Source organism: Pleurodeles waltl, chromosome 12 (genome assembly GCF_031143425.1).
Source record: "Pleurodeles waltl isolate 20211129_DDA chromosome 12, aPleWal1.hap1.20221129, whole genome shotgun sequence".
Lineage (NCBI taxonomy): Eukaryota > Metazoa > Chordata > Amphibia > Caudata > Salamandridae > Pleurodeles > Pleurodeles waltl.
Genome location: NC_090451.1, coordinates 172,221,159 through 172,246,413, shown reverse-complemented (window position 1 = coordinate 172,246,413; position 25,255 = coordinate 172,221,159). Strand labels below are relative to the sequence as shown.

Sequence of the window (25,255 nt, the reverse complement as noted above, 5' to 3'; positions counted from 1 at the left end):
AGGAGAAGGATTCAGATAGTTGAGGGAATAGTTCCTCTGTTTCGTGGAGGGAGATTCTCTTCATGGGTCCTCGTGTACAGGAACAAAGCATTTTGGAGCAGTGCCAGGAACTGTGTACAGAAGGAAAGTCGTGTTAAATGGTGCACCAGACACCACACACAGATCTAGAACTTTCAGTCGTCTAAGGGTGTGTCAGGCACTGAAGGCAGGCCTGTTTTGGTCTGTGCCAGGCATCATGCATTAAAATAGTCTCGTTTCTAGTGCTGCACGAGGCACTATGCACAGGACCATAGACTTGGGGTCTTGCCAGTACTGCTGGAGGGCAGATCCACAGTCGTGTGCCAGATGCTGTGCATGTAAGGATGACCTAGTCTGGGTCTGCGCCAAATGCGCTATCCACGATGGAGCCCTTGATTGGGCTCTTCCAGGCACTGTACCATAAGGCAAGGTTTTTATCTAGGCACTGGAGGCAAGCCCTGTCTGGAGCAGCAATAGGCACACTGTAGAGGAGGCGGATCGTATCCTTGCCTGCAGCAAGTGAATGCATTCAAATGTCAGCTTGTCGAAGGCTGTGCCATCCACATCCAAATATGTGCATACACAGCATGCATCCCAGGTGTGGGGTTTGTCAGACACAGCGCACATGGTGTTGGCACAATACAGAGCAGGCAGACTGGATCCGGGCACCATGCATAGAACAAAGGCTCTGTGTGCCTGTCTGCAAGGATAACTTGTCGATGTTTCCACCCTACACCGTTTTACAAAACAACCAATGGATGACTAAGGCTGCCATTGTTTTTCTGATTGAATGCAGAGCGGTAAGGAGGGGTACCCACACATTACGCGCTCTACAGATAAGCACAGCATCCATTCTGCCTAGAGTCTACACAGGCTAGTTAACAGAGGTGGTACCAGACTAGAAGCTGGCGAGTAGCCCGTTGTGCAGTATAACTTGTTGGCAATGAAGGGCATTAGAGGAACTCGGTGTCATCCACCTGCCCAGGTATAAAGTGTTGGGAAGACGCACTGTCCTCTCTATCTCCCCTTCTGTGACACATTTCTGGAGAAGCGTCAGCTGCGCTCTGCCACCCTCCATTGGTGCTCTGCTGAACAGGTGCCCCCTGCACCACGCAGCTGCACCGTCACATGTTGTCTGAGTGGAGCTCACTAAATCCTACACTTGTCCAATGATGCGTGCTGATGCCACGCACTCTCACAGTTTTGGGCACAAGACTAATGCTTATATCATGTCCTGTGGGCCCTCGGGCCATCAAACACCATTCTGCAGTCACAGTGGAAGCAGCACACACACTGGGGGAGGGCAGATGAAGCCCCACGACTCAAGGAGTCGGAGGAAAGAGTGAAGAGCTACTCTACAGAGAGAGAGAGAGAGAGATGATGCCACCCTATGCCCCTGGTCCTCTCTGGCTTCAAATCAATCCCCGCTTGTTTCTCTAAGAGTTTTATTCCTTGTAAAACTTGGCTTTTCTGCTGACCCAGTGCCCATGAGCTCTGCCCTTCATACCAGAGACAGACAAATTGCCCTTTAGCAGGACAGGAGCAGTCCCTCTAAGGATGACATGACTGCAATTGACAATCCTCCATCACGTCCGCACATTAGTGTGCAATTACAGTGACTGCTTTCTGTTCCCTGTACCTGCAACTCTAGGAGGAGGCGGGTTGGCAGCAGGAGCCCTCTTAACATCAGTCATAATTGTGGGAACTATAAAAAGTCATTCTTGATCCCAAAAAGTAGCAGACACTTCAAACCACCAATGCTAACAATACACACCACACTTATTCTGTGTGCGTCTCACTCATCGGACAAAAGACCTGTCCCCAGGTGGGGTCTCATATCTTGGGTCACATGCCTCCCTCATTGGGAGTTGATCTTAAAACTTAAGGAACATCTTGGGTAGTGGGAGTGAATATCACCCTCGGAACACCAGTACACACAATAGCAGTGATTTTCACGACTTAAGGGTGCGCCTGATTGTTGTGCAAGTGCCATACATGGCAGCACAATCGCTCTCATCGGGTACGAGTTTTAAACTCTGAAGCACATTCTAATTCTGAGAGTAAGTCTCATACACTGCAGAATATCCTATCTTTTGGGGTTGAATGTTTGAACTTTATGCAAAGTTTTGATTATCAGGTAAGAGGGTAACCAATTGGAGGGTGGGCTCACTCATTAAATGTGAGCCACACACACCTTGAAGTAAAGTCTATCTGACTGTATGGTGGTCAGAAACCACAGTGTACGTGTTCCCACCTTAGTTCAAAGTCCCAATCTTGCTCAATCACACTTCCCCATTGTTTATAATGGAACTGATGATGAGGAATCATAATTCTTGAGTTGAGATGTTGACTTTTCGTCCAAAATTCTGAAATGCCATTGTTGGCAATTCCTGCACCTCACAGTCTATGGCAAAGTGACCAATCAATACCCTGCATGGACCTCCAATTCTTGAGGGTAAGGTTTCAAGAACCACCAGGAGCAGGCAAAAACTCAATACTATGTTAAGTAAAAGATTCCTTGCCACAGTACCACAAAGTACTATATCAAAGACGTAAGAAAATGGCAAAAAATATAAACAGTAAACACATCAAGGACACAAAGACACAAGAAGCCACTAATAATCACAAATCTTGTGAAAATCAAATGTACAAACATCTCACTAGATACAGATCAAAAAATACCGTACCATCCTCCCTAAAAGATGGGGAATTCAAAGCCAATATGACCCTTGATTTCTTCCTCTCATCCTAACATATTACACACACACATGGACATAGAATGGGTTCAGAATAGCCTATAGATCATCCGAGAGCTTCAAATCATATCAAAACCTTCACACAGCAATTAATAGCTAGTGTTTCCGAAATGGTCTTCTCTGAATCAACAGCAACCTTTTCCTGCCAATCATCTGTTGTCCAACAGTGCGACGAAGAGTCCCATATGAATTCTCGCAAATAATTTAATATAGCAAAGCCTAAAAACATGATTTGTTATGGCTGTACAGGTGACACATCAAAGCCACCTACTTGTAGCTGCAGGCTCCGCACACTCCCCATCACGGGCCTGGTTGGGCTCCAGAGCGCTACCTTTTCCGCCTGTCTCCAAGTTCCCGCCACTCGCCAGTCGAGCACTGCAGCCAATGACAGCTGGCTTAGGGCCACCACCGCGCACCTCTGCAGCAGAGCTGGGTTCCTGGAAAAAGTGACAACAGACAGTCATTATTTTACAGAAGCCAGTTTTTGATATTCAGCAAAGTTAACAATGGGTGAAAGTGACACTTTTTAATAACATACATCAAGATCAGCGAGACCCGTGATTTTGCGGAAACTAACTCAATGAGGGGACAGTTCTCATATAAGAACATCGCAGACAATGGCAAATCTGTACTACATTAACGACGTTGAAAAGTTTATCTAATCTACCCAGTGTACCGGTTTATAAAGTGAGTCTTGAAGATCATAACATGGCCACTCGAAGCAGTGTGCAACATAAAAACTCAAACTATAGGACAGCCATTTTACTCAAATTTGCTCTTGTTTTATAAGCAACAAATAGTCTTTCATTTATTTTTCTTGAAAGTTTATAGATGTGACTTTTATGTTTCTTAAATTCCCCCCAAAAGTATGTATTTCTATGATTTCAAGGGTACTGTGGTTTTATCTGAATATTACAAACAATTTATTATAAACTGTATTATACCATCGTTTAGTAAATGTCATTGTGCACAATAATGTATACGAGTGATGGTGAAATACCAAAGCGAATAAATATGCATTTTAACTTGGAGGTCAGCCTCACATTCTAGACAGTGGGGACAATGTTGGGGAAAAGTGGAAAAACATGTACAGGGCATCAGGGAACTATCACGCTGTGCAAACCCGACAACCTTGAATCAATTTCCACCATATTAACCATGGACGTCATAGGACGAGGGCCTGGAAGTGCGCCTTGGCTTTAGGGTAATTGAGAGTTGCAGGACTGCCTGAGCAGTGGAGCCACAACAAATACACCCTACAACACAAGGAGAAGTATCAGGGGCCGACTTCCATGCCCCGACGAGGTTACAAAGACCATGGTGGCTTAGGACAATCCAGAAGCTCATGTACAAATGTACTTGTGCTCAGCGTATAGATTTTCAGCTCTCCTACATGTTTGCCACATGATGAAGTCTCTTCTTCAGGTATCCACGTGAAGTATGCCGAAACCATGTGACACACAGCGGTACCCTGCAAGTTGCCAGGTCTGTTTACAACTGTCTAATAAGTTACAAAATCCCCTGATTTCCAAGCTAGACTTATTCACCTCAATTACTATGGAAAACCCTCGCTGGGATCCCGAGCAAGCTTCTTTTAACACCTGATTAACCTAAAATGGAAACCCAAAGATGGTGGAGCACATGGAGGGTGTCATTCTGAAAAATAAGTATGAAGGACTTCTAACAGTGCCTCAGTATTTCATGTTTAAAACACAAATACTAAGACAACAAATAATGTCCATTTGTACAGAAAATACACAGAAATAAACATAAAGGGACATAGCGGACTTGGATGATTCGAGCGGAAATGCGTAACTTCCTCCACACTGCTAAAATACAGCTAACCACCACTGCCGGTTTATGAGGTCAACAGATTGGCTTTCGATGCAAAAAGCACTTTAAGTAGATCCAGTTTTGTTGGGGAGTATGTCTATGAAGAAGGACCAAGTGCAGTTTAAGTAAGACGGATTGGGCTTTGGAACCGCGAATCAATGAGCTACACAAGTTAGTGGGATATTTTTCCCCAGCTGTTTCCTGCAGCATCTTTATCTATGGAGCATATACCTGAATAGTCGGGATGCGGGTACTCTACGGGAGTACGGTACGCATGCACCAGCGCTCGATTGGCACCACTGCTGGAAGTGGCTACGATAATCATGTTGGTGGGTCCCTGATATCAACATGGTGGGCATAAAAATTTGCATGCACTGAGAGGTCTTTGGAGCTGTAAGAGATGATCCACTGGGCTTGCAAACACCACGTACTGTATGCATCTACAAATGCTGCAATTTTATTTCAGAGAAAGTGGGGGTTTTTGACAATAAACCATGTTTATAGTTGAACAGGCTCTTAGATCATGTCTCCTGTACATGTTTTGCAGAGAAATGCTTACTCTCATTCAATCACTCAACGAGGGTTGCAAGAGGAGTCCATTTTACCAGGGACAGCCTGTTCTCTTTCCTGTCCTTTCTCTTTAGAGTTTACAATTGTAATTAATTGCAATCTGGCATGTTAGCCTAATTTGTTCCATTCAAGTGAGGCTGTAGCTCCCTGAAAGCTAAACAAAAACCCAGGCCTGGGACACTGTGTCTCCCTGAGGACGTGGAGTCAATCTTATGACCATACAATATTCTACAGACAGACCTATTTCATCAAATCACCCCAAAGACTGACTTATTCCTTTCAATAACGCTTCAATAAACCCACCCATATTATCTCTCTACCCTGTTCACATTTTCCTTCTCATTCAATCACTCCGGACACAGCAACGTACCACCGCACAGCTCTAAAGTGATGCCAATCCCATTTAACCACTCATCCAATCACTGGACTTTGGACTATCATTATTCCATCATTCAATCAATCTAGCAACAGAACCATCCCATTGAATCACTCCACAGAAGCATCCCTTCCAGTCACTTTGCAATACTCTTACTACCGGCTACCACTCTACTGACAGACTCATTTCATCATTCTAGGGAAAAACACCCATGCTCCAACACAGTCAATCAACCTAGAGACCGACTCACCTAATCCAATATCTCTACAGTCAGACACGCCTCAGTCAATAATTCTGCAGACAGACAGATTCCACGCAATCACGCTTGTCATAAACCCGGTACTTCATCACGTTAAAGACTCCCCTCCGGGTCCATGCCATTCAAACTCACTACCAACAGACCTAGCTCACAGATGGGCCCATCTCAACCATTCCCTCAACAGATAGACCTGTTCCATCCAATCATTCTATGATAAACTTGTCACATTCCATAAGAGTATAGACTGACGTCACAGCCTATCAGATTCAACTGACGCCACAGCCTATCCGATTCAGCTGATGTCACAGGCTATCGGATTCAGCTGACGTCACAGCATATCAGATTGAGCCACCCCAGAGATAGATCCATCCGACCCAACCCTTCTACAGACAGGCTTATCCTCTTCTGATGCCCTTGTATGGAATCTACGGCCAAGGTCGTTCTAAAATGCAAATTTGACTCCAACTCTTGGATGGCGCTACTTTTTAGTATTTTTAATAATTTACCCAGACATTACGTCATTGCTGGTGGCACACAGTGTTACTGGCGTTGCAATGATTATGCCTGTCCAGTACTATCGAGGTGCTCAAAAACGGTCTTGTTTTTGGACGATCTCGAGTTCAGACTCTACGTGATCACCTTTTAGTGTTTCAAGAGCTTTGAAGTCATACTTAGTTGGTTCTGTACTTCCGGTCAGTTTTCATACTTCTTGCAGGGAAGAAGCATTAATGGCACCTGAAACTGTCGTATCCCCTGGTAAATTCTGCCAAAGTAAGAATGGGCTTCAGTTGCACCTAATCCATTATCACCTGCATCGTCTGCGTTCTTCAACAACAAGCTGCTGTTTCTAGGTCAAACGGATCAAAAGTCACTTAAAATCACTCATATGAAACTGATGTACCTCTGAGCTAAAGCGATCTCCCGACCCTTTTCCTGATCACTTTTTTAATCGTGCATTCAACAGGTGTTCACCTCTCCCAGATGCTATTCACATTTATCGTGTTCTAGCGCCTGAGGAGATGTGCGAAGTACTTTTTGTTGTGTTTTGTTTTCAACAGACGATCCTTTATTCATGCAGTAAATAAGTGTTCTCCTCTCCCAGATACTATTCGCATTTAACGTGTTCTAGCTCCTTATGAGACGTGCAAAGCGCTTTTTGTATTTTTTCTTCAGTAGCAAAACCGAAACTATATCTTTAAATATATTTGACACATGTTGGAAAGAACAGCTCACTGTTTGTCATGACAATGTAGTGTTTAAGAGTTGGTGTTCATTTGAGTTTTCATAGCATTGCTCTCAAACTACCAGTTATATTAAGGCATCAGACAGAATTTAAAAACTCCACATGCATTTTGAGTCCTCCTGAAGATTTGGTGTGATGAATCTTAAAGTGCCCCCTGGTGAAACACACAGTGAATACGTAATGTGCTTTTTTGTATTTCAGGGATGTTACAGGCTAGAAACCGGTGCTCACAGAAGCTTCCTATTGTGAGCACTGAATAAAGTCAAGACTGAGCTTCCCTGATGGGTTTTAAAACATTGATTGAATACACACACCAGAAGGGTTTAGCTGCTTGTAGGTTTGTGTTCTGCTAAGTGTACATCAATGTATTTACACACATTTCAATCTTGGCTAGACTATATTATTAGTAAACGAATGGTATCTACATAAACAGTGCTCCATGGCACATTCTTGCAGTTTCTGTGCGCTAGTGCATGTGTTACTACTATTCAGTGTCAGGGTACCACATTTATCGCCCTCGAAGGATGTATGGTGAGTTGGCCCTTCCTAGATTCAAACTCTTAGCCTGCAGATCAAAGCACGTGTTAGACTGTGAGCGCTTAGCTCACTGAAGCCACCTGGTCTCTGTGGAAGAAGACAGCACTGGGTGAAAGGTTTTGCTCGTGACACTTGTCGTGCAAGCTCCATATACCCCTTCTAAACACCGAGCACCGAGGGCCATCACTGAGCCTGTAATCGCGAATCCAGGCAACCTCGAAAAAAAATAATAACTTGATTTGGCACTTCCATTTCCCATTGATTCTGAGCTTCTGGTAATTACGTTGCCTTAGCAACCCCGCTTTGTTTACACTGACAGAATTACCAGCCTATGGAGACAGGATTATGAGCCAAGACCGTGCAGTCTCTCCTGCTGAGGGATCCACTGGGTATTCAGCAAGCCCTGGCGAGTGTCCCACAACCCTGCGGGGTGAGGTCCCAATAGATGTGCAGTCTCTCCTTGAGAGGGTCACACATGTCGCGCGGCCTCACCTGCTGAAGCCCCAGAGAGCACTCCGCCTCACCTGGTGTAGATCCCACAAGGGATGTACCCCTTCCGGGTGAAAGTTCCTCATCTCTTCCAGGTCAGGGAATCACTACCTGTATTGGCCAGGGTCGACAAGCATGTTTCCTCGTTGGGTGAAGGTCAGTGGCGTAACGTTAAATGATGCCCCCTCCGTGGAATAGGTCCCTTGAAAAAGTGCCCTCCCCTCCCCAGTGCGCCACACGGGCTGCAAGGGGCTGTGTTACACCCCTGGTGAGGGTCCTATACAGTGTGGAGCCTCTTGGGGTGAAAGCCCCATAGGTTTCCTGGTCAGGGGCAAATGCCCTTTAAAGTTCGAGTGTAAAAAGATATGCAGTTTCTGTGGATGAGGGTCCCCAAGGCATGAAGCGTCTCCCATAGCCCCTCCTGGCGGGGACCCCTCATGGTTTTACCCTTCTATCTCTGAGGGTCGCGCAAGGCCTGCGTGCTAACCTGGTGAATCCCTCAAAGGGCTTCAGTCTCCGCAGGTGAGGGTCACAGAGCACATCCTTGAGGGCCCTTGGGATTCTTGAAGATCCCTGAAGGCATCAAGCCCTTCTTTGTGGGACACAAAAGTAGAATGGAAGTGACACTGAAACAACGTACTGCATTGTCGTCAGGACATCTATACTTCCTTAGGGGGTCTGCAACCGAAACCCGAATGTGCATCTCAGACCAGGAACCTTTTCATCGGAGGAGTAGAAAGCCCCTCTAGCTCCAGCAGGAAAGCAACGGAGTGGCTTTGGCACGGCAAGTAACCCGATGAAGTGAGCAGAACAACTAGCAAAGAGGACAAACAGATGTTTAGCTTTGTAAAGGAATCTTTTGCTTCCTACAAGATGCAACGCCTTTTGAATGTGTTACCAACCAAGGACTAAAACAGCTAGGGTAGGGGAGTAGGTGTAAGTCTGGCTGTGTCATGCAGCTGTCCTGTGCGGAGTAGTTGCTTAATCACCCATATGAGCTATTGTATTGAACTATATTGTGATTGTATTTATATAGCACTTAGGGCCATATGTACGAACACTTTTTCCCATAGACACAGAATGGATAAAAACCTTTGCTACATCAGGCCCTTACTCCCTCCGAAAAGTCACTGAAGTGCTTTACAGCAAGTGGCATGTTACTCCTGACCCTAAGATTGTTGATTAATCCAGTGATTATTGATTATGTTGATTATTTGGATTCGATTTTGTTCCGAAAGAAATTATTCCATACATTTGTGCCTGTTCCTTTGCGGGAATTTACATTAATAGAAGTTAAGGTGGAATCATTAGTAGGGACACAAGCCTAGTAAACATGTTAAACTTCAGTGATGTGTAGTACTTCCTGAGTTCAGCCCCTTAGAGGCTAAGCTCCTGATGGGCGCCCCATCGAAGGGGTGGTATCTCTCAAATCTATCGGACACTGATACGCAATACCCCTGATACACTGATACACCTAAGGGCCCAGTGGGAGGAGAGGAGTGGGTGGGACATCAGGACGATGAGGATTGACAAGGTGCATTGATGGCCCCTCGCACTATTGTGATTTCTTTCAAAATGCAGGTTGTACAGACATACTATTTACATGGTGCTTATTTAGCCCCCAACCACTTACACAAAGCACACCTACTTTCCACCACAGCCTGCTTCAGACGTCAGCGTACTCCAGCAGATTTCTATCATATGATCTGGACGCGCCCAGTCACTGTGAAGTACTGGACGGCCATTGCTGTAGAACTGATGGAGGTGTTGGGATGGTCGGTGGAGCTATCGCCAAAATCATTTCTCCTGGGCATCTGTGAGGGGGTTGGGGGCACGAGGGCCAAACAAGTGCTGTTAGAGTGGCCACCACAGTGGCAAAAAGAGATACCTCTAGTCCTCCTTCACTGTCTCAGTGGCATAAGGGGGTGGATTGATGTGCTCATCAAGAAAAACTGGTCTATGAAGACAGAGGCTGCCTTAAAAAACATGCTAAGATCTGGGGCAAGTGGTGGGATTGTCCTGGGTTGGGCCCGCTGTAATGTTTATACGTAAATGTTTCCTCAGTGGGGTGGTGGTGGATTTGATGATATGTCTGTAATAATACTGTCTTCTCTTTTAATGTCAACCAGCAGTCGTTGGATGTGGTGGTTGTTTTATTGTTATGAAAAAATAAAATTGGCTATTAAAAAAAAACTTCAGCGATGTGCATACTTTAAAAGGTTAACCAAGACATGGCTTACTTGTGTGAAACTTGTTTTAACTTTGTTGCATACCACTATAGTGACAGCTAAAACAAAGTCAAGTTGACTAACAAAAACTCTTTCTGTTTTCTTCCACACAAAAGTGTACTTCCCAAGCAATTACCTGAGACCGCCAGCAAAATGACAGTATTGCACATATTTCTGGCCTTTCTGGTAGTGTTTTTCCTGCAATGGAAGAAGGTTGCAGAGCTCCTCGGTCCCTGGGAAGCAAACCCGAAACTAGTGGGAATGACAAATATGGCATAAGAAACTTACCTAAACTCTAATGCCTGGTTTTGCTTTTCAGAGACGAAACAGGGACAGTGCCATCCAGTACCTGCATGCAAGCCAGGTCATTCTCTAGTCTAACCTTTAAAAAGCTGTTTGACCCCCACTTCTAAGGCTGGGCTATTTTTCATTGAAGTGAGGAATCCTTAGCGTACTCTCTGAGGCGCTGTATCAGGGAGTCCCAACAAACTGCCCAGCACTGGGGCTTAGAACTGAATGGCCAGGGTGTAGTACATAGGTGGTGGTGTATCTTGAAGCACACTGTCCCAAAGATATTATTAAAGCATGGTGTGGTAGCACACTGCCCTTTACAGACAGCACAGTTTCCATTGAAATGGCCACAACATTCTCACAGACGTGCAGTTTTACTAATAAAGGTATATGGAACGCAAACAATAATTTATGGAAATTGGTTTTCAGCAAATACTCCCCATTTGTCCATCATCAAGTACAGTGCCTTGATTTGTTTTGATCTAATTAAAATGTTTGGTTCCGGCACATTTTAGAATTACAAAAACATACTAGATCTGCAAATTCCTAACTCCTGATACATATTTTTCATACAGTTATTCTACATGAATTTAAATGTTGTTTGTGAAAAAACTGACATCCTACAGCCTTTCTTTCCACACTCCTTGTACCCCAGCAAGATTGGCACATAGTTCACTTTAGAAACTTCTCCAATTTTGCAGACAGAGAAATAAAGTGAACACCAATGTCCATGTTAAAAGAATAAGCAGCAATTAGTCAGAAGGCATAACTTGATATCTGACCTCTTTCTTTCCAGCACAGCAAACGTGACAAGGTATAAAAAAAAAGTTTAAAGGCCTCTTTATTGTCCATGCACTTTCTGAACTCCAGCATGGCTATTTTGCAGCAGAGGTACTAAGTCAAGGTTGCGCCCCTCTCTTTTCTTCTCAACAAGCAACTAAATAGGATGGATGGCGTGAACATCTGGGACCACCTAAATTGGACATCGAGGGAAAAATTGAAACACCTGAAAATGATGACAAGATGACAAAAAGTAACCACTGAAAAGGAAAGCCACCAGCGACGTGGATAAATAATTGAAAGGGAAAGCCTAAGTGACACAGAGAAATGACTGAAATGGGCAGCCAAGGAGAGAGTGAAACAACTAAAAAAGATGGATTGAGTGATAAAGAGAAACAACTAAAAAGGACGACTGACAACTGAGGATGGACGGAACGCACATGTGATGCTAAATGTACAGAACCATGTAGGAAGAACTAAAAAGGAAGGCTTTAGGGCACACTGAGAACCAAAAAAAAGAAAGTGCCCAGGTGGGAAAGAGAAAACAACTGAAAAGTATGGCCATCATCCACACAGGGAAACAAATGAACTGAATCACCGACAGGTACACAGAAAATAAATTGAACAGGCTATCCTAGGGTGGTGATAAAGAGAAAGGAGTAACAAGCATTGGCAGTGCCAATTGTCTTGTCAATGTGAGAACTACTGTTTTTTCCAATGTCTTTTAGCCATAATGTACAGCAGTGACGCTTCGAGTAGGAGTAGAGTGACATATGTTGAGTGGTATAGAGGGGAGTAGCGCTGAGTGTTGAAGACTGGCGTGAGTGACGGAGTGTGGCGTGATGTAGAGTAGCGTGGCATAGAGTGGAGTGGCATGGAGTGGAGTGGCATGGAGTGGAGTATAGTGCTGTAGAGTGGCACTGTGTGGAGTGGAGGGGCATAGAATAGGGTGGAGTGGCATCAAGAGGAGTAGAGTTGTGTGGAGTAGCATAGCATGGAGCTGAGTTGAGTGGCATAGAGTACAGTGGTGTACAGTAAAGTGTCAGAGTAGAGTGGCTTGGAGTGCATAAAGTAGCTGTATGCTGTGCTAAAAGTAGGAAAGCACATTCCATGTCAGGAATAAAAGTAGTGCAAGGAAGAACACAAGTACTTAGTCCATGCTCCAGGGAGAAGCTACCGCAAGAAAGGAAGGGAAGCCTAAGGGAGCTATGGGAAGGATTGTAAATAAGAGTGAAAACGTAAACTACAAATGGTATGCTGTGGACAAGTTGCAAGCGACCTGATTTGTAAAGAATATATCTAACAGTGCAGCACAAGCATTGTGTAGGCGAGACCTATAAATTAGAGCCTCACTGGCTTGGAGATAGAACAGAAATGGATGGCCATAAAGGACATGGAGAAACAAGTGAAAACAAGTGGTGCCATAGAGGGTATGGAGAAACCACTGAGAGGGATGGGCATACAGGATACAGAGAAACAATTTAATCAGATGACTCCAGTGGCGTACCAAAAAGCCCCACAGCCCCTGTGGTGCTGTGGGGCCCTGAGCTCCTGGGGCCGGAAAGCTCCTGAGTGAGTCCAGAGGGGGCCCCTCCATGTACTGTGCAGGGAGGGCCCTCAAGTTTCATTACGCTACTAGGTGGCTCTAGGGTACAATAAATGAATAAGATAGTCAGAGGTGACATATAGGCCTGGCTTGCTTTTTGAGCCTTGACTAAAATATGTAAAATAAGCCAGTTCAAGGGAAATACGCAAAACACTTCTTTCTGTATACAATCAAAAAATTCATTGTACTTTTGAAGTGCCCAAAACTTAGTGTACTTTTGTGGGGTATAATAGCACCTCATGCATTGTAATGCAAGCACTCCATAGGAGGTTGAATGCTATACCAAAACGCCAACAGAATTAGGCGAGAGAGTAATACTCCTCTGGGTGGATTCAAAGCTTAGTCTGTGTATATTTTTACAAAATTGATAATAATATGTTATGGAGACAGACCTTATAACTGAATATGGTTTGCAGTGTGATGTCCAAAGAAAAACTGAAGAAGTGTGAAATCCACATAGTCGACACTAGAGTATATCTAGAACATTTGGAGAGCAACAGCAGAGAGCAACCAAAGAGGGTAAGCTTAGGGGACAACAGAAAAAAATGGAAGCGGCAGGAGCGGCCTTCTGGGTGGAGAACAATGAAAGAGGGATGCGGTGGGATGACCACCTGGAATAGCATTAACCTGCTCTTGAGCTGAGGGACCTCTTAACCACGGCACACAGAGGTGCGAGTCTAAGAACTGAAGTTGTATAGACTATCCTGACAGCAGCCGAAGGGATGGGAGAAGGAAAAAGATGAGACGAGACTCGACCAAGCATGTGGTTTTCTACACTACAAACCCTCAGCCATTGATTATTGTGGATTAACCTTTATTCTAAAAAAAAAAAGAAAAAAAGAAAAATCAATTACAATCAAAAGTCTAGTAAGAATCACGGTGTGCCCCCAACCTTACCATCCCCCTAGAAAGGAGCGCGAGGCCTTGGCGAGGAGTCACTCATGCAGCACTCGCCCAGTCCAGTCGCGCAAGATGATTTCGAGTAATTACATTTAAATGGCTCTCATCTTCCAAAGAGGATCTCAGCAGGAGTCTGAGTCAGTCCGCTGCAGAGGAGCATGCAGCCTCCCACAGGCGCAAAGGATGCAGGCCAGGCATCCACACTTCCAGTGGGGCAATGGACCCTGTGGTCCACTTGAAGCGGAGTAAAGTGAGATGAGGATAGCACCCTAGGGTGCCAAAATCTACCAGTGCCAGGATTATTCTGCCCTCCAGAGACAGTGCCACGGTAAATGTACCCTCCACAAACAGTGTCTGGGGAATGGTGCTCTCCGCAGGCACTGCCAGTTGAATGGTGCCCCGTGCATATGGGTTTCAGGGGATCATTCCCAATGCACTAAACGCCAGGCAGTCCTACTTAATAGACAAAGTGTGTAGGATAACCAGCCCAGCAAGCACTATGTCAGCACAGCCATGCCCGACATGACCAAGTGCCAGTGGGCTATGTTAAACACACACAAAACATTCCTTATTCATGATAGCCAGTGCAGAAAATGTTGTTATTGAACTGGATCCATTCACCCTAGTGAAATATGCTAAATATGTCCCGGTGTAATTTGTCGACAGTGATACATTCAAGTATGCCCTGTGGCATGGTGTGCAAAGTAAGGATGGATTGGGCTGCAGCCCCAACTAATTAGCAGTGAAATTAATTCAAGCATTCCATCAATCACCTTTTTGTGTGCTTTAACATGTCGCCCTAGGTGGGACGGGGGTATGCCCAGACGTGGGACCCGTGCACATTGTGTCACCCGAACCAAGCAATGCCTGGCTGGATTGGGATGCGGCCAGAGTAATTACCAGTGACTGAGATGAATTCAAGCATTCTTGCCCCACAGAAAAGCCAACAATATACTCTTCACATATGAAAATAAGTGGATGGATGACCATCTGGCAGGATCAGTCATTTATGCAGACGTGTCATGCCGATGCTAACCAGCACTGAGCAGATATTTCTAATAATTACATCAGCAACAAAGTTACAGCTGAATATTGTCAACAAGGAACAACAAAGCATGCTGAGGTGGTTGCAAGTATGCTGCTTGTTGCTAGGCTACCTACCACCCCTGATTCCTTATGTTCTGTGCTTTGGGTTTTCTTTCCCCAAAGACCGGTGCTTCTTTCATCTCTCGGGAGTAGTTATTGGCTCAGCAGGTTGCTGGGTCAGGATCACTCCTACAGACTTTACACTGACGTCAGTTAGGGGTACCCAGGGGTCTGCTCCCCAAGGCTTGCTCTGCGGTACCCCCAGGTACTGCCCCTGCTATCCAAGTGCAAGGCAGAATTGGGGCGTCAAAACAGAATAAATGTGGCTCTCAGCGTTTGGAAATGCAAGGGAAAAAACTTCTCTTCTGAGGCGAGTGCAAGCGTGTGTGTCCATTAGTCATGTTCACTACAAGACTTAGTACAGCATAATTATTTGAAGGGGGCAGACACACATAAGGGCTGGACTGCCCCCTGTGGGCCCCACGACCTTGGTCTTACATTTTCAGCCGTTGTCATGTCCTCATTCCCATCAGCAGCAACTCGGAGGCTATTGAAGGGGTTAAAGGCGGGTCTAAGAGTTACACCTCTGTCGTCATCAGGGGGTCAAACGGTGTGATGTCACTTCCTCTACTGCAGTGTTTTGATGAAATAACTCAACCTCCTTTCGTTATTTATATAAATGCACCTGAAGAAGGTTAACAAACCGTTAGATTCATGTACGATGTGGGAAGAAGAATAAATGGGGGAGTCTTTTAATTATCGGCTATTCCAAGATATAAACACACACCGCATTGGGAAGTGAATGCTGGGCAGCACCTTATGTTATGTATCATTACCATGCCACGCTCAGACTGGCAGGGGTGATTACAGGCTGGTGTATCTGGTTGAAGAGTGACTATATTCATTCTAGAAAGTCATGAAGCTTGGTTTGGTTTCACCTTCGGTGCCAGGAGAATGTAATGGGTCTCCGTTTTATCCGAACCATGAATAAACATGAGCATTTTAAACTCCTCCTCTTGAAGTAAGAAGTTCAAAACTCTGCAAACTCTAGATTTGCAGGACAACTCAACAAAGAGAAGCAATACGCTGCCCTCATCTTTCTTCGGGTGATATTTCCTACCCACAGACTAGAGGCATAGAAAGCTAGCATCCAGCAGGGCCTTCATCTGTACTGGTGACCCAGAGACTGCATCAGAAGTTACAAACTGTCCCCAGTGATCTGTTTGCAAAGCACCCCAAGGGCCTTGTGCGAAAGCTATCCATACAGTCGATTCCAACTCCTTCCACACACTCGAACATCAACTTGTTTTACCCATAATTGACTGGTAAACATATGGGGGCTTATTTTAAGCTGTTATTGTTGTGTTCCCAAACTTCTAGACTTGATCTACAGATGTCCTGGATGAGGAAATGGTAACTGTTGTTGTTTAATCCACGTTTGGGATTCATAGGAGCGGAACTGGTTCAGGCTGGTGTAGCAAGAAATCTGACACAGTGTTGGATACACATAGATCGCGTCAGCCATTTACTGAAGGCTGGGTTTCACCTCGCAGAGGGGGTGAGTTCATTCGTACCTGTAGTCTTGTGTAGAGTCAAAACAGACATGTGATACTCTTGATCACTGGCCTCGGCTGGATCATCCGCAGTTTAACCCAAAGTTAGGAGGAGTCAGGAGGAGAGAAATGAAATGGTCCAGCATAGAAAGTGCATTGTTTATTACTCACATAGTCTCTGTGGGGCTACAAACAACCACATTTGCCATGCCAGCCGTATTCTTCTTGACCCATGTGCGAACTGATGGCAAGATGGAAAGGGGGTCAATCTTAGAAGTCCGAAATGGACAACATCAGAAGCAACTCATGACCAAAACCATTTGTCAGAGTGCTGAACCAATACCATACCCCATAAGGATAGCTCATGATAGCACAACCCCGGGCAGTCCCAAAACTGTACACCGTCATCAGTGGACAAATATAGTATATTTCCAGGTCTGGCCATGACTGGGTGGCTTCATGCTGTGCCCAGAAAATACCACAGGGTTAGGGTATGATTGTGCAGCACATGTGGGACCAAGACCACACAACCCTAGGGGAAATCACACAACCCTATGACTTGCCAAGATTGTACACCCAACCACAGGGGTTGCTAAAGACTGTAGGCTGCTGGGCTGACCCCACAGCATACAACTCAAATCTAGGAATTTAAGTCGGGTAAAGGTTTGAACAAAGTTGACCCTTGTTCGTGAGTACCGTTGGCTTATTTTCTGTGTTATTGATCTAGACATCTGACCTGAAAATTCTGCCTATAGTACACACCTTGTCCAAAAGAGAGTTTTTTCTTGAGTTCTTATGTTGACCCACTTAACGACAGCTTATCCTTTCAATATGTGTAAAATGTATTTCAAACATCCTCTTCATGAGCCTTGTTGCCACTACTGCAACCAACATCTTCTCAGTTCTTTGTTTACTATTTTAGTCTCTGGCCAGACCTCTTGCTGATATTTCATAATCGTCATGAGGAATGTTGTATAGCCACATGGAATCAATACATCTTCTGTACTAATCATACCCATTATTTTCAGTACAGCTTTAAAGTATAACCAATACAGCAAGGAGCACGTTACCACTGCCGTGTTCACTAGACTAGAGGCAACTGTGCACGCCACCTCAGGTCACAAGTGTTGAAGCAGATATGCTAATTAGAAAATTATTAATGATGTTTATGTGTTTGAATAATGAAAAGTTTGTAGAAGAATTAATCATAGAAAAAAAAATAATGTGCACATTTGAAAATGTGCCCTTGGGGCAGGTCAGCCATATGAACGAGATTGTACTAATATAACTGAAACTGTATGAAATAATTAAAAATATACGGAAAAAAATATAGTAAAATGTCATATTGAAATGTATAACTTATGTTTTACTTTAATTTGTAGTGTTAACTTAGCTGAATTTATGGCCTAGTCTTCCTAGGCCTCGCACACAGACAGCAGAAATAATAACTGCGGTTGCAAGAAGCTGCCATGACCCTGAACTGCCCGATGTTAAAGTTGCATAGCTAGAATTTTCTGCAATGTACCGGCGGACAGGAGATGATGAAGACAATTTGATACAATTATGTGTAGAGTAGGCTAAATGTACTTTCCAAGGACTTGAACAATGGAGGCACTGACTGAAGAGGAACATGCAACAATTTTGATACCTGGAGAGCCAGATGATGTGGACATCGAATAGCGGACCAATCCGCATCTTGTGAAAGGACTAATATTGAAATTGATAGATTTGGTAAACAAATACTATAGGTTAAAGTCATATCTGCTGACCGACTGACCAATTAGGAATTAGGGGGATGGACTGGGAGACCCTAATAAAAAGTCATGACAAGGGGCTAAAACTTGAGATGCAGGAGAACTTTGGAAGATGCGAGGGGAGAATTGATGATGTCAGGAGACTCTGTCCGAGGTTCTGTCGTTGGGCTCATACTCTGAGAGCCTGATGCGTGGCTGACTAATCAATGACCTGAAGATGAAGACTGACTTTGTTGCTGATCCATTATGTGGATAGGTAGCTATGAAAATGAGACTGACTAATTGTGCCTCTTCTTCTAGGTACCAATTGCGCTGATTATAGAATTTTCACTTAGATTTTTTCCAAATTAATGTTTTTCTCTAAATTGTTTTGCATGAAGCCCCACATGCTGATGATAATCTTGGCTAGATAGGCTGTTAGGGATGATGTTGACAATGACAAATGACTGACGAGCTATTTACTGAACTTTGCTATGAATGCTGGTATTCTTTTGGCGTATGTAGGTGTTTTTATGCATGTGTTTTCTTCAAGTTATGAGATGATGTTTTCATCAACAAATTAATAATTGAACTGGTTGAATAAAGATTGATCTAACAGATGATTAAGAATTGTAATCAATAGGGAAATAAAGATTGTTTAACTCTTCACCGAGTTCTAGTTATTCAAGAGAAGATGATTTGTTATTGGCAGCTATGCTGATTATTGATTTCGATAGTCACTACATGACTTGGATACTCCATGCGATTCAAAAGGTTCATCGACCTATACGCGTCCCCTTGTAATTTTACTTACTAAAGTCCAGGCGCACTTGCACAAGCGCCAAATGCAACTTCTGTCAACAAAATGGGCAAGTGACCCTGAACAGCTCCCTCTACCACGTCATTTCACCCCTCTCCATACTATCTGTCAAAAAATCATTCCCCATTACACAAATAAGATATAATTGATTTAAAGAAGCCATCTGTTTATACACAGGGCACATCAGCTCAATTAAGCAGGATCTGTCTGTCCAGATAAGGCAGCCTGGCTGCCTTCTCTTCGAATGAGGCACACATCGAGCCGTGACATGCTGAAAAAATCACGCCGAATTAGACCCAAGCACTGTGACTGATGACCCAACTTCTCGACTGGACCACCAGGTGTTCTTAACAATAAGATGGGTCAACAAGGAAGCTGTGGTAGAGGATGGGAGGTCTCCGAAAGTAGACCCTTTCCCTACTAATGCTCATATGAAACAACTGCAGTGTTATGGTGTGTACTGAAAATTGACAAAATCTTTTCACTCTAATCTACAGCAAAGAACAAACATCCTAATGAGCTCGTGTGCCACCCCCTGTAGCCCTCTACCAAAGGGTTGCAACCCAGAACCAAATAGCAGGCATAAGCTGCGAGTATGCTAGTTTTCACTGAGGAACATCACATTTTTAACATAACCTTTTTACAGCAAATTATCATAATATTATACTTTTAAAAAACCCACTTTTTAAGAGTGTCTATATACCATAGTTACTAACATCGGTCGCAGACGGTCCACAACCACAGATATATTTTAAATCACATGAGGCTTGCACAGTGACAACCAGATAATAAAATCAACCCACATTCTGGCCTCCTGACTGGCTTGAGGGGAAAAGAAAGAGACTGATCGAACATGACTTGCTTAGGAAGCTTTCTGAATATCGAAAAATAATCTTGAAGCTGAAAGGTGCATCTGAATCAGGGCGAAGGCAGCAAGCTAGACATGCAATACATTGAAAAGATGGGGACTTATCAGAGACACTGCCATCATTTCTCGGTCTTTGGCAGTATGGTAGCGTGTCTCACAGACAATTTTGTTGACTATTATCTACTAACAACATTCATTCGTGTAGAAATGGTAACTTTGAGATCAGTCTCAAGGGGATTCCGGAAAGTAGTTGTGAGGTTGGAGAAAAAACTAAGAGTGAGGGAGTGGGTAGAGTGTTATTGAAGGCAGGATCCCCGTTTTGCACTAATTTAGTTGAAGTTATATCTCTCCCTCCTTCTTCTGATACGTTTCAGGGGCGGATAGGGTGACAAGATGAACTGAGATGAATGACATTAACACTGCCGAACCACTCTTACTTTCATTCAAAATGCCGAGGAGTGGATGATTGAAAGCACCAACCCCTACCACACTCACTCTGTGCTCCCTTTTTCCTAGGTACCAACAGTGCTGCAGATCCCTCAGACCGAAACTGTGGAGTTTTGATGGACATTTCTTTTTTTCCATGAAAAGTTTTTCACTCTCGACTGATTGATGCAGATTCAAAGGTGGGTGGTAACTGCGTTTAATATGAATTTATCACACACAAATGTAATTTAAATTCAAACACACCCAATGGGGAACTCGCAAACGTTTGAGGGGCCTGTCTCATCAACCTTTAACAATGACAATAAGCCTGAAGTAAAGTCTTTGTAAAATGTAAATTTGGATGCATTCTACACAGGTTTTGTCATGGGTGAGCCGCGGCTTACTCGAAGGGTAAAATCCCCTTGCATCACTCACTGACAATCTCGACTGTACCTCTTTATGCCTGCTACAAGTCACAACACAGTACCTGTTCGCCAAAAGACAACGGAGTTTTAAAAGACCCACGCCGCAATGCTGGAGATCTCTGACATGGGACTTCAGTCTGTAGAAACCCCCAACACTACCGAGAGTTTATGAATTTTTAAGTTATTCCGTCTGCAGTTCTAGAAATATGATCAATAAATAAGTCTTTAGTTGATGTGGTCAAGAATGGGGCCGTAGAAATGGACAAGGGCAGGGGTACTGTGAAGTCATGGATGGTGTTGCAGACTCCGACAGCCTATAGCCTTTGTTCCCTGGCCTTTGGTACTGGTGTTCAATTTTTCTTTATGGTATGAAAGATTGCAGCAGGCGAGTGTTGTTTTTATGTCCCTGCATTCTATAGTATTCTATAGTATTGTATTTTCTTAACAAAAGTAAGTGTAGACCGCTTTGGGGTACAGAAACCTCACTGCTAGCATTGTGTCTTATTCTCACAACTCCTTCTCGCAAAAAACTCGAGAACAAGACTTGTGTTTTTGTCAGTTGTAAACCACTATTAGTGGCCCTTGTTTTAGCTGCTGGTTGGAGAGGAGAATGATATTGTGAGAGGAGTCTCTGAAGGACGAAAGGGTGATACGGCCATGGGCTTGGACTGTGAACAAAGGGATGGCTACACACTTCTCAGTCAGCGGAGGTATTCGTAAATTGGGTACATTTCTTCAGAAGTGCACATCCTAATGTAGGATTATTTTAATAATGTAAGGTATTTTGTTTGCATTCAGTGTTTTAATATTTGTCTTTGGCAATGCTCTAATAACTTCTGCAATAATTTCTTGCAATTTTATAGACTATGACAGTTTATAGTAATAGTGTATAATAAACATTTGAAACACATCATTGTTATATTCCCTGACTTCTAAGTATAACTTTATTGGTGTCTCCGGTAGGTCTGACTCTCCACTCAATCCGTGTTTTTTATTAGTTTTTTGGGTGTTTGGATGAAGCTTGTACAGTGGAACTCGGCTGTACCTCCTGGCGTTCACCCCCAATGAAATAGCCCATATGATTCCTGGGGAGAAAATTGTCTATTTTCCCTGCTTTGGAGGCCCACCTTCTGTCTGTGTGTCCAGGGGTCCACTGTAGGTCTACCATGAAGGCCAACTCATCAACTTGTATCAAGGTGAAGCAACTGAGATAGCAGCCACACGGTTTGGCAGAAAATAATTGAGTGACATCCATCTTAGACAACAGGGGAAACATTGGCCAACGCATGGCAGCTGTGGAGTTCTGAAAAACAGCCACTGCTCAAATGGTGACACCACAGACCAATAGCAGGGCAGATCGGTGTGCCTTGTCTGAGATGGATGTCAGTCTGGTGGCGGTAAAGACGTGGAAACCCACATAATTAAATCGTGTGGTGCTCGTCAGGCATTCTGAGATTTTAGCTCACAGGGGATAGGATCAAAATTATCAGTATCGTCCAGGCCAAGGGATTTGCGTCTATTACTTGTGTGTTATTTGGGATGACAGATGCACCTATTTTTGGTCCCTTCATCATCAATGCACTCTGGCACAAGCTCATAATGTTCACCATTTACATATGCTGTAGGGCTGGCTCAACAAAGGGAGTAAAAAAGTGTAGTAGGCACCAAGCTTTAAGGGAGCAAAGACAAGATACAGGGTGTAAACATCTGTCAGGAGAGGATGAGAGCTTAAAGGTAAAAAAAGATCCACAAATCTTGGGTAGACCCTACTAGATGGCCTCAAGGGGGCCAATCAAAGAGCAAAATTGCACATGTCAATGGTGAGGCTTCTTCTGGACTGCTGTATCTCGGTATGGGGTCCACATCTGGAGCACTGAGAACAATTCTGGAGGCCTTAATGGGATATTATATCCTGTTCTCTTGGTCTCATCTGACGTATTGTGCCCAGTTCTGGAGGTCTTATATTGAATACTCTGCTCCATCTGGGAGGTGCTGTCTCCAGATAGATAAACACAACTGGGGATATTCCAGAAAAGGTCACTAAACTAACTAAAATGGTGAATGGTTTGCTTCACTGAGTAGAACGTTCACAGGCAGTGATTTGAATGTCACAAGTTGGAATCCTGGCAAGGCTGATCTAGCCTTCTATCCTCCGAGGTTGGTAAATTTTGTATCATTTATCTGGGTAATAATAACACCACTTACAGTGTTAAGAACAAGAGAAGTGTGGTGTTATATAAAAACAAGTCATTATCATATAACAAACTTTACAGAAAAGACCCAAGAAGGCACATATTTGCTCCCTGAGCACAGAGGTAAGCGGGTTGGGAGAAATGATGAAAACAGTTGACTTAACAGGAAAAAAACGAATATAGTTCCTGATGTGCTATTCTATTTGCAAAATGTGGTCGCATATTGTACATCAACGTTTTGCGAACGGAATAGTATTTTTCAAACCAACGGACTTGATAATAAGTCAAGTCACAAAAAAGTTCACAAAACACCGAATCTCAGGGGCTTACACAATGACCTACCTATCTAATATTCATAAGGCATATCGCAATTTGTGAACCTTTGTGACTGGCTGCAATCAGAGGGACGGTGACTTGCAATGCCCAAAAAAACACCATTCCTATGACTGCAATCCAAAAAGTAAAACTTTTCTTTAAGCTGCCCAAGTTCCTTAAAGGAATCTGTGCTGCATTTAATTTAAAAAAGTGTTTTCTGTTTTGAAAAGTGTCAGGGGAAGCAGGACCACTGTCTACCCTAGGCTTCCAACATGATTCCTAAAGGGAAAGTGGCCTATGGGGCCAGTTACCACCTCAACTTAAGGATCAGTAATAACTAATTATTTGTTTGTGACTGCAATTGCAGTCATAAAACGTTAATATATTCATTTTCAAATCAGAAAAAGGAGTCGGTATGCACCCTTTACCTAACCTCTTATATGCTATTCGGAAATGATTGCAAAAGCTCTCTACAAGCTTGAAACTATTTCCTGACTCATAAAAGGGCTTTTGTAGATAAAAGAAAGCCCTTTCGCAGTTGCAAACCCTGTCATTTTGCAAATTACAGTATTTGCGAACAGATGGGCCCATAATTAGACAGAGTCCTCCTAAAACTAGCCGTCCTGTGTGAGAAGGAAAACTCAGAAGTAAATTTACAGTACACCTACTCAGAAAATATACTGTGAATATGTGGAAAAACCTGCAGCAGAAGAGGTGGAGACCTAAAGAGTACACAAATCCAAATATGCATTGTAAAAACTTGCACATACATCCACATGTGTAACTGCCATTGCGGACGGGCACAGCAGTTTTTGAACTGCTAACTTGCCATTTAAACTAATGACAAAATCCAGACCTTCTGTTTTAATATATATGTCACCCCTAAGGCAAGGTGCTGTATATTAAAAAGTAAGAGATGCGTTCTCATACGTCCTAACAGTAAAAACCCCAAATTGTAATTTTTGCTGTAAAAAGGCTTGTAACCCAATTCACGAGTACAGGGTTACATCCTGACAACTCATTTGTGCTAACTTCTAAATGGAAGTTATAAAGTTGGTACTTCGAAGTATCAAAAGAATTGTTACATTGACTCAACTTGATGATCAAGTCGAATTCAGTGTAACTTTTAAGTACATGACAACTTTAGAAAGCTGCCACTCTGTTGCCCAAGGTTTTCAGTGACCAGTCACGGTTGCTGACCATAAGACATCTTTCTGCCCTCCTGTGGAGATGTGTGAACCACTCCCAGGAAGGAACACAAAGTGACTACTGTTAAAAGGTGTTAACTCTCCCTGGCAAGAAGGCCAAACAAGGTGAGCTCTCAAAAGGTGAGCTTCTGTTGAAAACAGTTTTCCCATGTGTATCCCTCAGGTACCACACCTCTAGCGTGAACTACCAAGCTCCACACACAAAGAGAGAGGTTCTGCCATTTTGGGAGTTGGCAGAATATTGTACTCAGGGATAGCTAGATGACACACTTTACAGGAAGTCATCATCAGATGGGAGGGGACCTGGTAGCCCATTGGCCTGAGTCACAGCATCCCCTAGGGGCAAGTTCTGGGCATAAAAGTGGCATTCCTGGCACCCAGACCCCAGATCACATCTGCACTAGATAGAGGACCAAGGGAAGTCTGCCCTGCTGTTCCCTGGACCAAGCAAACAGAGGCTGTACTTAAGGCCTGACTGAAACTGCTGCTTCTTGATCTAGAAAAGAAAGGACCGTGCCTGTGGTGCCCTGTTTGAGGAAAAGTCCTCATAAACAGAAGAAGTAACTCCAAGAGTCAGGTAGCTGACTTCCTCTTACAGCTCCATTGCCACAAACGTTGAAGAATACTGACTTTGCAAGTTGGTATCCACAATCACTTGCCTGCCACTGACCACCAAAGTGCAACATGGGAAACCAAGTCTTGACACTCGCAGTTGCACCTGAGTCACCTTGACTCTGGAGAGT

General features: G+C 43.8%; 1 protein-coding gene across 2 annotated transcripts in view; it reads right to left on the bottom strand.

Moving 5' to 3' along the window:
• The window catches only part of GSE1 (Gse1 coiled-coil protein), a 931,659-nt gene that overhangs the window by 548,629 nt on the left and 357,775 nt on the right, over positions 1-25,255 (bottom strand). For both annotated transcript variants that reach the window (XM_069217784.1, XM_069217785.1), the window contains exon 2: positions 3,046-3,211. In XM_069217784.1, coding sequence (XP_069073885.1) covers positions 3,046-3,211 — 166 coding nt within the window. The remainder of the gene's footprint in view (positions 1-3,045; positions 3,212-25,255) is intronic.